Below are 14991 nucleotides of genomic sequence, written 5' to 3'. Positions count from 1 at the left end.
CATGTTACAGATTCTGACAGAGGGGATCCCAGGAGGCTGTGGGATCACAGCCAACTTGGGAGTCAGGAAGGCTTCCTGGAGGAGGGTTTGCCTAGCTAGGACCTGCTGAAGAACTGTAAACAGAAGCCAAAGTCTTTAAGCCCGTATGGTAACCTGCAGGGACCCGTCACCTCTTCCGCCCCATGGTCCCCACACCCCTTGAACCGCACAGGCCTCCTGGTGTTCCTGGAACATATCACCTCAGGGCCTTTGAACTTGCCCTTCCCTCCATCAGGCAGGCTCTTCTTCAGGTAACCACCTGGCCCACTCCTTCTCCTCCTGCAGGTCAAAAGTCACACCTGCTCCAGTGTAAGGCCTCCCCCCGACTACCATATTGAAAACTACGCCCCCTCCCCTGCTTTATTTTTGTCATCAGCCCCTGACTTACTGCATCACACGCTTACCTGTTCCCTCCAGAGCTGCACTGGCCAACATGATGGCCAACAGTCACACAAAGAGACTGAGCACTTGAAATGTGCGAGTCCAAGTTTGGTGTCCAGATTTAGTATGAGAAGAAGAGTGTAGGGTACCTATTAAGAATTTTATATTGATTGAATGTTTGGATATATTGAGTTAAATAAACTATACTATTTTTTTTAGATTTTTTTTCCATTTAAAAAATAAATTTGTTTATTTATTTATCTTTGGCTGCATTGGGTCTTCATTGCTACACACGGGTTTTCTCTAGTTGTGGTGAGCAGGGGCTACTCTTTGTTGTGGTGCACGGGCTTCTCATTGCAGTGGCTTCTCTTGCTGCGGAGCACGGGCTCTAGGTGCACGGGCTTCAGTAGTTGTGGCACACGGGCTCAGTAGTTGTGGCTCACGGGCTCTAGAGTGCAGACTCGGTAGTTGTGGCGCTCAGGCTTAGCTGCTCTGCGGCATGTGGGATCTTCCCGGATCAGGACTCGAACCCATGTCCCCTGCATTGGCAGGCGGATTCTTAACCACTGCGCCACCAGGGAAGTCCTTTTTCCATTTTTGTATTTGAAAATGTTCAGATCCACAGAGGAGTTGAAAGTATAGCAACAGTAAACAGCCATATACTCTTCACGTACAATTTAAACTATACTATTAAAATTAATTCATTTCACAGAGATGCAAGTAGGAGGACATATGGGGAAATATGTATATGTATAGCTGATTCACTTTGTTATAAAGCAGAAACTTAACACACCATTGTAAAGCAATTATACTCCAATTAAGATGTTAAAAAATTAATTCGTTTGTTTCTTTTTCACCTTTTTAAAAAATGTGGCTACTAGAAAACTTTTAAATTGCATTATATTTCTACTGGTCATCTCCTTCAGGGCAGGTGGTTTGTTTCTTTTGTTTACAGGTGTATCCCCAGCACCTAGCAAACAGTAGGTGCTCCACAAAGGCCTGCTGAAGAACGAATGAATGAATGGATGGATGAATGAATGAATTTCTCTCTACCGTCATCTGCACCAGACTCAGGAAGGGAAAAAAGCAGCCTGCTCTGGAACCCTGGGGGGGACACTGGGTCTTGGGAGGTGGGGGTGGAGTTGGTGCCCCTCCCCCATGCCGGCCCAGCGTTCCTCTCTCCAGGCCCCATGGCCATCTCCATGCCAGGCCTGGGATGGGGGGAGTGACAGAGGGACAGAAGACCCAGCAGCCTTAAGCTCCTTCCTTCTTTCCCTGGGCCTCAGTTGGGGTAGGTGGGGAAGCAGGGTGGATTCTGTGCCATCAGGGTGTGACCCTTGGAGAACCCTGGAGGGAGACCCCATAGATGGGCTGAATGCCCTACCCCACCCCAAGTTCTGGGGGAAGGTGGCTGCCTTTGCAGTCCCCATGTTTTCATTACCGCCCCTGGGCACTGACCCCAGCCAGTCCCCCCTTTTACTCTCCCCCCAGAAGGAAGGCTTAGCCCAGACCCACAGGGAAAACCGCAATTTGCTTCTGACAGGACACACTAACAGGTTTCTGGCGGCTGTGCCCGCTTTATGTCCCCAGAGCCATTGTGGGCATATAAGAGCTGCCCCCAGGCCTGAGAGGGTGGAGGAGCCGACAGGAGGCCTCGAACGCCCACCCACTCCTCGTGGAGCTGCAGGAGTGGGTAAGGTAGCCTGCGGGAGCCCTGGCTTTATCCAGATCCTCAATCGTTGATCCTGCGACCATCCTGCTGTCCCATCTGAATAATGGGCATTGAAAGGATTCTCCCTAGGAGAACACTGGGGGTACCTGGAGGGTGATGGGAGAAAAAGCCCATTTTGCAGATGGGAAAACTGGGGCTCAGAGAGGGACAAAAGCAGGGATGTGTGGACTGAGGACAGAATTGTCCTAGGCTCAAGGCTGGGGGGTTCCATTTTCCTCTAAGCCACGGACTCTGACTGGTTTCTCATTGTGGTAATATTTCCTTCTATAAGAGATTCACGGTTACAGGGAACCCCTCTGGGACCAGTCCTGCTGAGATGGCTGCTAGTCCATACAGAGCCCATATGTACCTCTGTGCAAATGAGGAAAAGGCGTCCTCTTGGGTAGACACAGCCTGCACCAGGGCAAACTATTGGCGAGTGAAGTAGGGCTGGTTTTCCATCCACTCTTGCCCACTCAGCAGGCACCCCCTCCAGCACACAACAGTGCATGGAGGCCCTAGACACAGTCTCTGCCCTCACAGAGCTCACAGAGATGGCTCATGAGGACACAAGCACAATGCATGATCACAAATTGCCTTAAAGTAAATATTCTGAATGATGTTTAGTGACAGATGGGCTTCTGTGGACAAAGTAAAAGATGGAGGCCTTTCTAAGCAGTTGACATTTATTCAGAACCTGAAAGATGAGGAGATAGTCATGCAAAGAACTAGAGGAAGAGCCTCCCTAACGGAAAGAACAGCATGTGCAAAGGCCTTGAGGTGGAAGAGCTTGTCATGGTTAAGACTAAGGAGGTCAAAGAGGCAGGCAGGGCCCTTGTGAGTAGCAGTAAGGAGCCTGAGTTTTATCCCGAGGGCAGTGGGGGACTGCTGAAGGGTTTAAGCAGGTCACATGAGGGGATAGATGGGTATGTGACTGGGTTGGCAGATATGGAACTTCATACAGAAAAATCCCATTCTATGAAACTAGTAAGTTAGCCCTGCTCTCACCTCCTCTCATTCCTTTCAACATAAATCCAGGATAGAGGCAGGGGAGGAGGAGAGAAACGGGACGTGCTAAATCTAACTTCTGAATGTCTCCAATCAGCCACACCTTCTGAAATGGCCTCTTGAGCCAATGGGAAAGCAGTCCAGGAAACAGAGCTCCCATCCTGCTGTCCCAGAAAGGAAGGCCCCTCTGTGGCTCGCCCTCAGAGACAGGTCCAGGGCCACTGGGGCGCAGAGAACTAAGACCTTTAAGTCAAATGTGTTAGCCGCAGCTTGAATTGGATGGAGAGGGCTTTCCAGGGAGTGAAGCTGGACTTGAGTTGTGCCAGGTGGGCAGGAGGACCCCGGGTTGGTGAAGGGGCAGAGAGGGAGGATAATGTCTGGGCAAAAGGACGGCCTTAGGGTTCCTGCTTCCGCCCCGAGTAGGTGTGATGCCGACGATGTTGGGCATGTGGTCTCTGCTTCTCCTCTGGGGTCTGGTGACTCCGTGCCAGGGGCTGCTTGAGACGGTGGGCATGCTTGCTCGGATTGACAAGGATGAACTCGGCAAAGGTGAGCCCGAGGTGGGCAGTGTGTGAGGGGTCCAGCTGCAGAGTAAACCACCCCAAAGATAGGCTCACGTGCTTATGCTTCAGGAACAGATGAGAACAGGTTTTGATTCCCAACTGCATAGGGAGTTCAGGGGGTTAAAAGTTTGCTTGCAGGTTCCAGTGGGCGATTAGTTCACTCTCTTCTGCGAGGTGAACCGGGTGGGAGGGGCATGCGGGTCCCGTGTCTCCCTCAGGGACGGGGGCGGGGGCGGTGGCGGTTGAGGAGGTCCAGGGGAGGGTGCTGGCTGGGCCAACATCTCTGCCCCACGTTTCTGGGGTGGGGGAACTCCACTGGGCATTTGCTGCTCCAGGGCTCAACGGCCCAGGGTGACCATAGTTGTGAATAGCAAATGCTTCACGGAGGCTACCCCGGCCTGCTGCAACCTCCACGAGGCGGTCCCTTCCATCTTGCCCTTCTCACAATCCACACAGAGTCAGACCAAGGGTGCCCAGGAGGGGCAGAGGTCACCTCCTCCCTCTTGATCGTTCCCTGGTGGCTGCGTGCTCCCTCCTTTACTTCTGCCCCAACTTTCGGTGCTACCGGGTGACCCAGGGTCAGGAGCCCTAGTCATACTCTTGGTCCCAAACCCAATTTGCTGTGTGACTTTGGGCAAATCTCTGCCCCTCTCTGGGCCCTAGCTTCCTCATCTGTAAAATGAACATTCCTCCCCACCACCCTGTTTGCAGCCATCCAGAACTCGCTGGTCAGGGGGCCCATTTTGCAGAACATGCTGGGGACTGTCACATCTGTGAACCAGGGCCTCCTGGGCTCAGGGGGAGGTGGCCTGCTGAGCTACGGAGGGGTTCTTGGCATTGCCAAGGAGCTTTCTGGGTGAGTCCTTACAGTGTGGCCGCTTGACCACCTACCTACTGTGTGCCCTACAGAAAGTCTGATCTCTTCTTTGCTTCAGGGAATAGAGAAGACGTTGACTCTTTTTAATTTGTTGGCAGGCAGTGGGAATTTCATGGGGAGCCTGGACAGGGAGTCCCAAGAACCAGAGTCAGAAAATAAAGAATCTACTGTGTGCCAGGCAGCATGCCCCTGTGGTCGAGGGAGGGTTCCAGCTCTGGGGTCAATTTCAATTACTCACTGTGTGACCTGGGGCTCAGTCCCTCTGGGCTAATCCAAGTTGCTCTCTCTGGGTTAATCCAGGTATCTGCATGGCTCCCTCCCTCCTCCTCTTCAGGTGTCTGCTCCAAAGACCCCTGCCCTGACCAGCCTCTCCTTGTCCCCTTGCCTGCCTTCATGTTCTATAGGGAATGAATCACACCCCGTATCCCATATATTTCACCTTTTTTTTTCTTATCGTCTCCCTTGCTAGATTATAAACCCCAGGAGGGCTAGGACTTTTGTCTGGCTTTTTCACTGCTGTGTCCCCAGTATCATAAATAGTGCTTGACACATAACAGATGCGCAAAAAATATTTTTGAATGAATGAATGAAATCACTTAAGAGCTAATATTTATAATTTAATGACCACTTAGACAGGTTTTCTGGGTGCCTGGCACTGTGCTAAGCATTGTGAATATATTATCCAATGAATCCAGAGGTAGGAATGTTATCAACTGCACTTAATAGGTGAGACGATCGACGTCCCCACAGGCAGTGAAGGGACTTGCCCGAACTCACCCAGCTAGGGAGTGCAGTAGCGGGGCAGGGCGGGGACGGTGACTGGGTGTTTAATCACCGCCATATTGCCTACCCCAGGTAGGCAGGAACGAGTCCACGGCTGGTGATGGATCAGGGGATGGCCAAACAACAGGCCTCAAGAAAGGCTGAAGGCCAGGAGAGGGGTATGGGGAAGTGTCACTGTACAGGAGGAAATGGAGTGCTGGGAGCAGAAGGCGAATGGATGCCCACCTCCCAGAACAGTAAACAGATGTCTGGAAAGGGAGCTGATAAGGACTGACTGCTCAAGGATCACTAAGTGCCAATCTGTGGTAGGTATTGTCATTATCCCTATTTTACACACAGGGAAACTGAGGCACGGAGCAGCAATGTGATTTGCCCAAGGTCACCCAGTCAATTAGTGGTAGAGCTGGGATTTGAACCATCTGGCTTTTTTACTGGCTGCACCATGAGCAACTACTCATGGGGTTGTTGCCAGGACAGTGAATCTGTATCAGGCTGAAACAGAGCCTGGCACATAATAAATGCTCCATAAATATTAACTATTATTATTATCATTATTAATAGATCTAGTCCCCCTCCCACTGTAGAATCCCCTCTACTTGATGAGGCTGGGGCCTCAGACATGAACCACTGTCCTAGCTTCAAAGAGCCCCAGAATGAGGTCGGACCCAGCAGTCATGATCCCGTCAGCTCAGGGCAGTGATAGAGGCAGTCCAGGCAGGGTGTGGGAGCTGCTCAGAGGAGCGTATTTGCCTGAGTCAGAGAAGCAGTAAGGAGGGCTTCCTGGAGGAGGAGATACCCTAGCTGAAATCAGGAGAGCTGGAGGAATCACCTAGCTGACAGTGGATGCAGAGTGGAAGGAAAATTAAGGAAAGGGTATTCCAGACTGAGGGAACAGCCTGGGCAAAGGCCCAGGGGACAGAGAAAATAATGAACTGTGGGGAGCTGTGTTTGAGAACCCCCTTGGGTTGTGTGTGTGAGAGCCTAGGTGATGGGAGTGGAAGGGCAACGGCCCAGGCCAGAGACTGAACCAGGGCTGAGGCCATTGGGATGGGGTGGAGGGAGCACTTTAGCTCATTGAGCCGCCAGTGAGGATGATGATATTACAGTTCCAGGGCATATGCTTTACCAGCTGTGCACCTACATTATCTCATTTGTCTATGCAACATCCCTATGAAGTGGGAACTTGTATGACCCCACTTTACAGATGCAGAAACTGAGGTCCAGAGAGGTGAAGTAACTGGCTCAAGGGCCCACAGTTGGGTTTATGGGCTAGAGGTGGGACAGGGGACACACCCAAGAGAGGCTCCAGGCTCTGCCTGGTCTGGGATGGTCCAGGTACTGAGGGACTGGCCCTGGGGAGGGGTGTGGGTGGGGGTGTTGTCTGGTGGTCAGCGGCCCTCTCCTCCATGCAGGCTGAAGACTGAGGAAATCACACTGCCGAAGGTGTCTCTGAAGCTGCTGCCGGGGTTTGGGGTGCAGCTGAGCCTGCACACCAAGGTGGGCCTGCATGGCTCCGGGTGAGTGTGCCCCTGGGGACCCCCTACCTTATTGTCTCTCCACACCCACACCCCTGCCCCCCTATTTCCTCCTTCCTTCCTTCCCAAGACACTCCCACTTTCCTATTCACTCCCTGGATCCCACCCCACTACCCCTCCCCAGGGATCTCCATCCCACTGACGTCCAGAGACTTCCATCTCTCTCTCTGGAGCCCCCTATCCCACTGCCTGGAGCTCACTGGTGGGGGTGAGGGAGGGGGCGCAGGGACATGCAAAGGGGCAGGGAGGCAGGAGGTGAGAGGAGGGAATGGGGCCGCTCACAGGGCTACCCCACCCGCCGCTCTTCAGAGCCCTGCTAAGCGGCCTCGGGGTGGGCGCGGCTAAGGCGGCCCGGGTGGGTGGTGCCTGGTCGCCTGGCCACGCCCCCAGCAACTGGTCTCGCAGCCCCCTGGGGGGCCTCTTGTAGCTGGCAGCTGAGGTGAACGTGTCGTCGCGGGTGGCGCTGGACGTGAGCGCGCGGGGTACGCCCATCCTCATCCTCAAGCGCTGCAGCACGCTCCTGGGCCACATCAGCCTGCTCTCAGGGTGAGTCCGCGGTCTTGAGCCGGTGTTGGGCGGCTCCCCGCGCCCGGACCTCCTCGGGCTCATCGCGCGTGCGCGCACCGGGTGGCAGTCTCCTGTGTCTTCAGGGAGCGGCTGGCTGGGCGGGGCCTGTCTCACCAGATCAAGCCCCGGCGCAGACCTGCAGACTGGCAGGGACAGGGACTCTGGCCCGGCCCGCAGCTTGCAACGTCCACTCCTGAGCGTCCCCCTTCTCCAGCCCCCGAGATCCTGCCTCTCTTCTTCCAGGTAGAACAAGGGCCCTCTGTGGTCCCTTGACCTGTAGGCATTTCAGTCCCTGCTCTTGGCATATATGAGAACCAGCTCAGCCCCTGACTTGCTGTGTGACCCTCCAGGGGAACCCCTTCCCCTGTCTGGGCTTCAGCGTCCCCATCTGTATAAGAAGGACCTAAATTTAATGATCAGGAAGGCTCTGGCACTTTTATATCCATCTCTTCCCCCAACTGTCAGGATACAGTGATCCTTCTTCCATGGGACAGCTGAGGCCCACAGAGGGCAAGGGACTTGCCCAAGGTCACACACACAGCTTGAGGCAAGCACGGAGATGGGCTGGTCTCTGGACTCAGGTCCAAGGCTTTCTCACAGCACTCTGCATCCCCCCCGCCACTCCAGCGACACCTGCCACCTCCCCTGCCTCACACGCTGAGTCAACCCCTGTTAGTCCCTCTGTTCCAGGCTAAATCCCACACCCACACCCCACCTTTGCTGGGTGGCCCTGACCAGTGATGGGTTATCGGACAGCTCTGTGTTAGCTCCCAGGAACAGGGTGAACTGGGGTTGGCCCTGTCTGCAGAAGGGTCTTAGTAAGGGGTTTCCAGGCAGAGTCTTGGGCTCCTTAAACCCCAGTGGCTCCATCCTCTTCCTCTGGGCTAGAGGGGGCTTGGAGGGGGTGGAGCTCAGGAGGGTGTCCTGTGGTTGTGGTTCTGTGATTGTCACCCCTCCCTCGGTACCCCCATACTCTCCAAACAGACCTAAGCCCATCTATCAATACATGCACATTCTCAGGCCACCCTCTCAGTTATTCATTCATTTGACAAATACTCATTTATTCAACAAATACTTATTGAACCCTCACTCTAAGCCAGGTGCTGTTTTAGGCCCAAATGTCACTCATCTACACATATTGGAGAAGACGAAGGGAACAGACATTTACTGAGCACCAGACATGTATACACTCCCATCTGATCTCAGCAGCAACAGCTCTCTCTAAGGCAGGCACTGTACGGATGGGGAAACTGAAATCCTCCTCTGGGTCCCACGCTGAGGCAAAGCCAAGATTTAAACCCAGCTGCCCAAAGCCCCAGCCGAGCCCACGAGGAGAGGAGATGGATGATGTCCAGAGCCGCCAGTGCCCACCCTGCCCCGTCGTCTGGGTTGGCGCTGTCCCTGTGTGGTGGCCACACCTTCACGCATCTCACTCTGCCCAGGCTGCTGCTCGCACCGCTCTTTGGGGTCGGGGAACAGACACACTTCAAGGTGCTGCCAGAATTCGTGAGTATGAGGGCTGCAGGCCAGGTACACCCTGGGCTGTGCCCCTCCTCCCCCGGCTTTGAGTTAATCTGGGTGCCAGGCAGGATTAGGCTGTTCTTTCCTTCCACACCCATCAGGTAATCCCATCCTGGCCTGCCCACAGGCCTCCCAGGTGCCACCTACGAGTCTGTAGGTGGGCTGGCACGATCTGTCCCCAGACCTCTGAATCCAGGTGACCTGAGTCCCCTGCTCCCAAATCCAAGTAAGTCCCTTTCTTACCCCCTGCTCTGTCTTTGCCACCTGTATTATTATTATTGACTTTATACTTTTCTTTAAACTAGGTTTGGATAAAAATTGGGTCACTCAATGATTTTAAACGAAGCCCTGTGCTTGGCAAACATGTCTAGAAGATCACATACATGTACATGCTAAACACATTATGATTAAACTGCTCCAGGATGCTTGTCCATGGCCTGCCCCTGTCGTCCCTTGAACCACACTTAAGAAAAGCTGATCTGGCCAAAGCCCCAATTCACTGAGGACAGAGAGGGGAGGGCTTGTTGGGGTCACACAGCCAGCAAAGAGCAGTCAGGCCTCCTGATCCCCAGTCCTGACAGGACCTCTCCTGTGAGTCCTTGTTGAGAACACCCATGGAGATGGCGAGGTTGTGGGAGACTGAGGTTGGTAAAACTGCCCTACGCTTGAAGAATCCAATCAGAAAAGAAGCTCAGGGGGAGAAGGGGAGCTCCCAGCAGCAGGGACCCCAGCCCAGGCCCATCTCAGGTAGATTTCAACAAGGGGGTCTGGGTACATTTAAATTGTGGCCCATAACTGGGGTCTCTGGACCATTAGCTGCAAGACAGGATTCATGTGACTCAAAGGGGTTTTAAAAATAAGAGTTAATTACCAGCGCTTAGAGATTGGAGATTTCTCTCAGCAATCCCGTTTCTGGCTTCTCTTATGCAATCAGCCACCCCAGCTGCACGTACCTCCTTCCTGCAGGCCGCACATGGCTGGCACCCAGGAGGCTCCTCCCCCCACCCATCACAGCCCCTCTGGTCTCCTCTCATTTCCGAGACATGCCTGACCCCAGAAGCCCTGGAGTTTGGGGCTCCAAGTTTAAATGAAAAGGCAACCCTCTCTTGTCTCTCAGAACAGCTGTGACCTTGGACAGGTCACTTCTCTTCTCCAGCCCCAGCTGTAGAATGAAGGGGCTGAAGGAGTGAAGGGGCTGGGCTGGACCACCTCTGGGATTCCTGCTCTGGCAGACTCCGATTCTGTGATTCCCAGACTTGGGATTCTGGAAGCCGGACCACTTGTTCCCTGATGTCACAGCCCAGGGGGTTTTTAGGAAACTCGGGGCAGTGTGCACAGTAAATGCCCTGGGCCAGCCCTGATTCCAGGTGGGGGGGGGGGAGGCGCCCCTCTGGGGGATCCGGATTGTAGGTCTCCCAGTGCCTACATGGATGGCAGGAGGGACCTGAGACCTTGTTTCCTTGGGGGAGGGCCTTGTCCCTACACCCCAGCTAGCCTCTGGAATGTGTCTTCCTGTCCCCCCAGCATCCTCCAAGGTTTTCTGAGGGGACTCATGTAACTGGCCCTCTGCACCACCCACTCCGCCCTCTGACACTTCAAGCTCCAGCCCCTCCCCTGCCTCCCATCTGTGTGTCTCGCCATCCATCTCCATCGTCTGCCTTACCCCGGTCCCTGGGACCACACAGCAAATCATTTAAAGAAGATGAAGCTGTTCCCCGTGCCAGGCTGGGGCCCGCTGTTACTCTCCTGTAACTCCTGTCTACTCCGGACACAGCTGTGCCCCCTGGTGGACAGCGTGCTGGACGTGGTGAATGAGCTCCTGGGGGCTGTGCTGTGTAAGTTGGGGCCCACCCTCCTCCTCTCTGCACCTGCTCTTACGTCTCCCCCACCATTACCCCAGCGGGTGGGGTACCAGGGAAGAGGACGGGGCAGAATTCTGGGACCTTTCATGTCTTCCTCAGACTGATGAGGCTGCCACATTGAGGAGGCCTAATGGTGGTGTTCTGGGCCGAGGTCAGTTCCGCAGGGTGAGGAGACCTGGAGCCATCCAGGTGTCCATCTGCCAGGGGCTTCAGGCCACTTACTGAGCACCGGCGGTGTGTCTGGCACTGTCAGAAGCATGAGGCAGATACTGTTATTATCTGGACAGACAAGATGACTGAGGCTCAGAGCTTACGTAAGGAACCCAAGGCCCTGCAGCCACAGTGGCCCCCAGCCTCTCTGAGCCTTGTGGGGACATGGATGCCTTCTGTATTCACAAAAGGGCCTTGAAAAGTATAAAAATGCATAACTAGGATAAGGATAGAAAACTTGGGGGAAGATATGTCTCTGAATGTGGTATTATATGAGAGAGACAGGGCAACAACGTGGTTAGTGGCACCAGCTCTGGAAAACAGGAACCCTGGCTTTGCTACTCTGTGGCTTGTGTGGGCTGGGGCTGGTGACTTCCTCTGTTGGAGCCTCAGTTTCCATATCTGTAGAATGGGGATGACAGTAGTGCCCTGGTGAATGCTTAGTAGAGTTTTAGGCTTTCAGCAGGCACTCAATAAATAGAAGTAGAGCCTGTTATTACTGGGGCCTGAGCTCATGGGGTCTTTCTCCTTCCTCCCCTCCTCATGCAGGCCTGGTGCCCCTCGGGGCTCTTGGGTCCGTGGAATTCACTCTGGCCACATTGCCTCTCATCTCCACCCAGTACACAGAGCTGGACATCAATGTGAGTGCCCGCTGAGGCCCCACCCACAGCTGGGGGTGGGTGGGGTACAAGTGGAGGCCAGGCAGGGGATGCTAAGTCAAAGCCAGGTGAGTGAGCTGCCCTGAGACCCTGCCACGCGTTGTCTCCTGCCCCTGCAGCCCATTGTGAAGAGCGTAGCAGGTGATATCATCGACTTCCCCAAGCCCCCCAACCCCATCAAGGTGCCCCCCAAGGAGGACCACACATCCCAGGTGACTGTGCCTCTCTACCTCTTTAACACCGTGTTGGGGCTCCTGCAGACCATTGGTGCCCTTGACCTGGACATCACCCTTGAGCTGGTGAGTATGGCACCCTGCCGTGCTGGACCTTGGCAATGCTAGCGGTGACCTAATCACATCATCACTGATCAGCCTTGACGAGCCCTCTTATAATAGGAGAGATAGGTTTATAGCATGCACATGCCCACTCTTGTCCTTCAGGCAGACATTGCTAATTGATAATGGCCTCTACTTGGCTAAACCTGAATGGGAGTTCTAAATCCTTCTGAACATTGACACTCAGGACGTTACTTTGTATTGGTCAAAATTGGCATATGAAATGTAGCAAACTTCCCATCCCTGCACCAGATGAGCCCTTCTAGAGTCAAAGCCCAATTTTACACTAAAGTGTGAATGGCTAACATTCCCACTGCTTTCTCAAGAGCATATTTGAGTTGGAGAGAAGGAATAGGGTTGGACTATACCAAAGGTCACTTGGACATTTGTTTTGAAGCTTCTGAGACCTCTCTGTTTCCATTCTGGCCCCTCTCACACCCTCACAGATGTCTGGAAGCCCCAGCCCCCGGAAGCCTTAGCCAGAGACATTTTCTTGGTCTCAGCCCTGTCCAAAGGCAGGGAGCTCTGAGCTACCTGGGCTCCTACCTGCAGCTCAGCCCAAGGGAGCAGGGATTGATTATTCACTTCATGCAGGTGGGGTCCAGAGAGCACACTGAAGGCCTATGGAGTGGTTGGAACAGGGTCCTGAGCTGGGAGGCAGGTGTGACCAGATTTTCCAATTTTTTAGCTAGAAACTGCAAATTTATATGAAATGTCCTGATGTGTAAATAGTGGAAACAAATTTATAGTATTTGAAAATATTTTTGGGGTAAAAGGCAAAAATGTCTGGGGTCAGATGCCTGGGCCTTCAGATTATGTGCTCTGGCAGGGCAGTTTAGAAGTTCTAGAATTAGCCTGCCTGGGTCAAAGCCTGGTGCCACCATTTACCAGCTTATGACCCTGGACAGGAGCCTCAGGTTTCCCATCTGTAAAATGGGAATAATCGTAGCACCCACCTCCTCGAGCAGTTATAAAGGTGAAATGAGCGAAGGCACACAAAACCCTTAGCATGTGTCTGGCATGTAGTAAGCACTCATCATTGGTCAATAGAAGGAACATGAGTGTCTGTAGAGAGGTATGTATAAAATTGGGTAGGGGGAAACTACTTTGTGTGTGCTGAGGGATCCCTATTTGGCTCTGTGTCTACCCCCTCATCCCATTTGGTCTTGGGTCCAGGTTTCCAGCTATGTTCCACTGACAACTACAGAGCTGGCGGCTTTGGTCCCTGAGGTGAGTGACCCTTTCGTGGGCTTTGTTCACTGTAGCTCTTTCCTGATGACCCTGAGTGGACTCCAGAATCTTTCTCAATACAGCTCTCCAGACAGCTGCAATTGAATGTTGAGTCAAAATTCATACTAAAGTGTGATTGACTAACACCTTATCCTTTCCTGATAGCAGATTTTGCTTAGAGAAGAAAGGACCAGTGTCTAACTGCCCCAGAAGTCAGCTGGGCATTTGTCCTGGGGCTGTGGCTCCTATGTCAAGCAGATTCTTTCTGAGTGTTGAGCCCCCTCCCTCCAACTGCCTTGCTTCATCTCGGTCTCAGTCTTCTTGTCCTCAGAGAGAAGACTCAGGGCAGTGGCCATGGAGATGGAAGAGAAGGGGGAAGATTCAGGGAGATTTGACTAGTGGGCATCAGTCGGTACGTGACTGCAGGGCCTGGTCCTCAGCTTTCCCATCCCTCCAACTGGGGCTGAATTAGCTTCTTTCCAGCTGTGGGAATCTGAATTATACTGAAGTTGAAATGACTGCTACAAGGTCTCTACGTAACAGCAGATTCTGACAGAGGTTAGAAAGAGACCAGCAAGGCCTGGGTTTCCACCAGAGAAGATGGAGAAAGCAGCTGAATTTGGGGACACAGACAAACTCTGTGAGTCCTTGAAGGTGGTGACGGAAAGCAGCTTTGGTGGGCCTGAGTGGGGCCTCTGCTTATTGGTGTTTTGGGCTAAAGGGCATAGGTGTCTCAGGCAAAGGCTGAGATTGGGGCTAGACATTCAGAAGAACCTCATTCTTCTGAGGAGTTGTAAGATGGTGGAAAGAGACTTGGGGGAGGCCAGGGTGTCAGGACCAGGGACCCATGGATGCAACGAGGCATGCCATGTCTCATAGCCTGGGGAGGCTGGGCTTGTCTCTGGAGCCTGAAGCCTTTGTTCTCACAGCATCAGAGCCCTGTGTGTGGCCCCAGTTCTGAGTTTGGTTCCATGGCTTCAGAATCTGTGGATATAGGAGGCTGGAATCCGGTGATTCCCCCTGTCTTTATGATACTGCAACTCTGGGAGTTGGGGCTTGAGGAATTGGTCACAAGATCCCAGCATTCAAGTGATTCTAACTTTCTGTGGATGCATGGTTTCCAGCATTTCTGTAATCCACGATGTCGTGATTATGAGATTCAGCATTCCTTGATTGTGTGATTCATTCAGTCAACTAATATTCACTGAGCACCTACTATGCACCAGGCCCTGTGCTAGGTGCTGGGCATGCAGAAGGGGCAAACGGTGAAAAGTAGACAAAAGTGTCCATGTTCAAGGAGCTGCCATTGTGGTGGGAGGGACAGACATTGAACAGATAAATAAGTAGAATATACACAGTGTCAGAAAGGTGGAGGAGGGTGCTCTGCAAAGCCCTCATTGAGGAGGCAACGTGTGAGCTGAAGGCTGAAGGAGAGGATGGAGGGAACCATGCAGGTATCTGGGGAAGACATTTCTGGCAGAAGGAGCAGCAAGTGCAAAGGCCCTGAGGCAGGAGCATGCCTGGCTAGTTGGAGGAACAGCGAAGTGAGTCTGGAGAGGAGAGAATGAGGGGCCAGTGGTGGGAGGTGAGGTAGGAGGACAGAGGATGGATGATGTAGGGAGTGTAGGCATCGGGGATTTTTTTTTTTTTTTTTTTTTTGTGTATGCGGGCCTCCCTCTGCTGCGGCCTCTCCCGTTGCGGAGCACAGGC

At 53.2% G+C, this 14991-nt stretch overlaps 1 protein-coding gene across 1 annotated transcript in view; it reads left to right on the top strand.

Moving 5' to 3' along the window:
• The first annotated feature begins 3570 nt into the window (after nucleotides 1-3570).
• The window catches only part of BPIFB3 (BPI fold containing family B member 3), a 16987-nt gene continuing 5566 nt past the window's right edge, over nucleotides 3571-14991 (top strand). Inside the window, 9 exon segments of the mRNA XM_007122371.3 lie at nucleotides 3571-3688; nucleotides 4414-4558; nucleotides 6775-6879; nucleotides 7303-7443; nucleotides 8907-8970; nucleotides 10760-10820; nucleotides 11607-11698; nucleotides 11836-12015; nucleotides 13228-13281. Coding sequence (XP_007122433.2) covers nucleotides 3577-3688; nucleotides 4414-4558; nucleotides 6775-6879; nucleotides 7303-7443; nucleotides 8907-8970; nucleotides 10760-10820; nucleotides 11607-11698; nucleotides 11836-12015; nucleotides 13228-13281 — 954 coding nt within the window. The 5' untranslated portion in view covers nucleotides 3571-3576.

Source organism: Physeter macrocephalus, chromosome 14 (assembly GCF_002837175.3).
Source record: "Physeter macrocephalus isolate SW-GA chromosome 14, ASM283717v5, whole genome shotgun sequence".
NCBI classification, from domain to species: domain Eukaryota; kingdom Metazoa; phylum Chordata; class Mammalia; order Artiodactyla; family Physeteridae; genus Physeter; species Physeter macrocephalus.
This window is presented reverse-complemented; position numbering and strand designations above follow the sequence as displayed.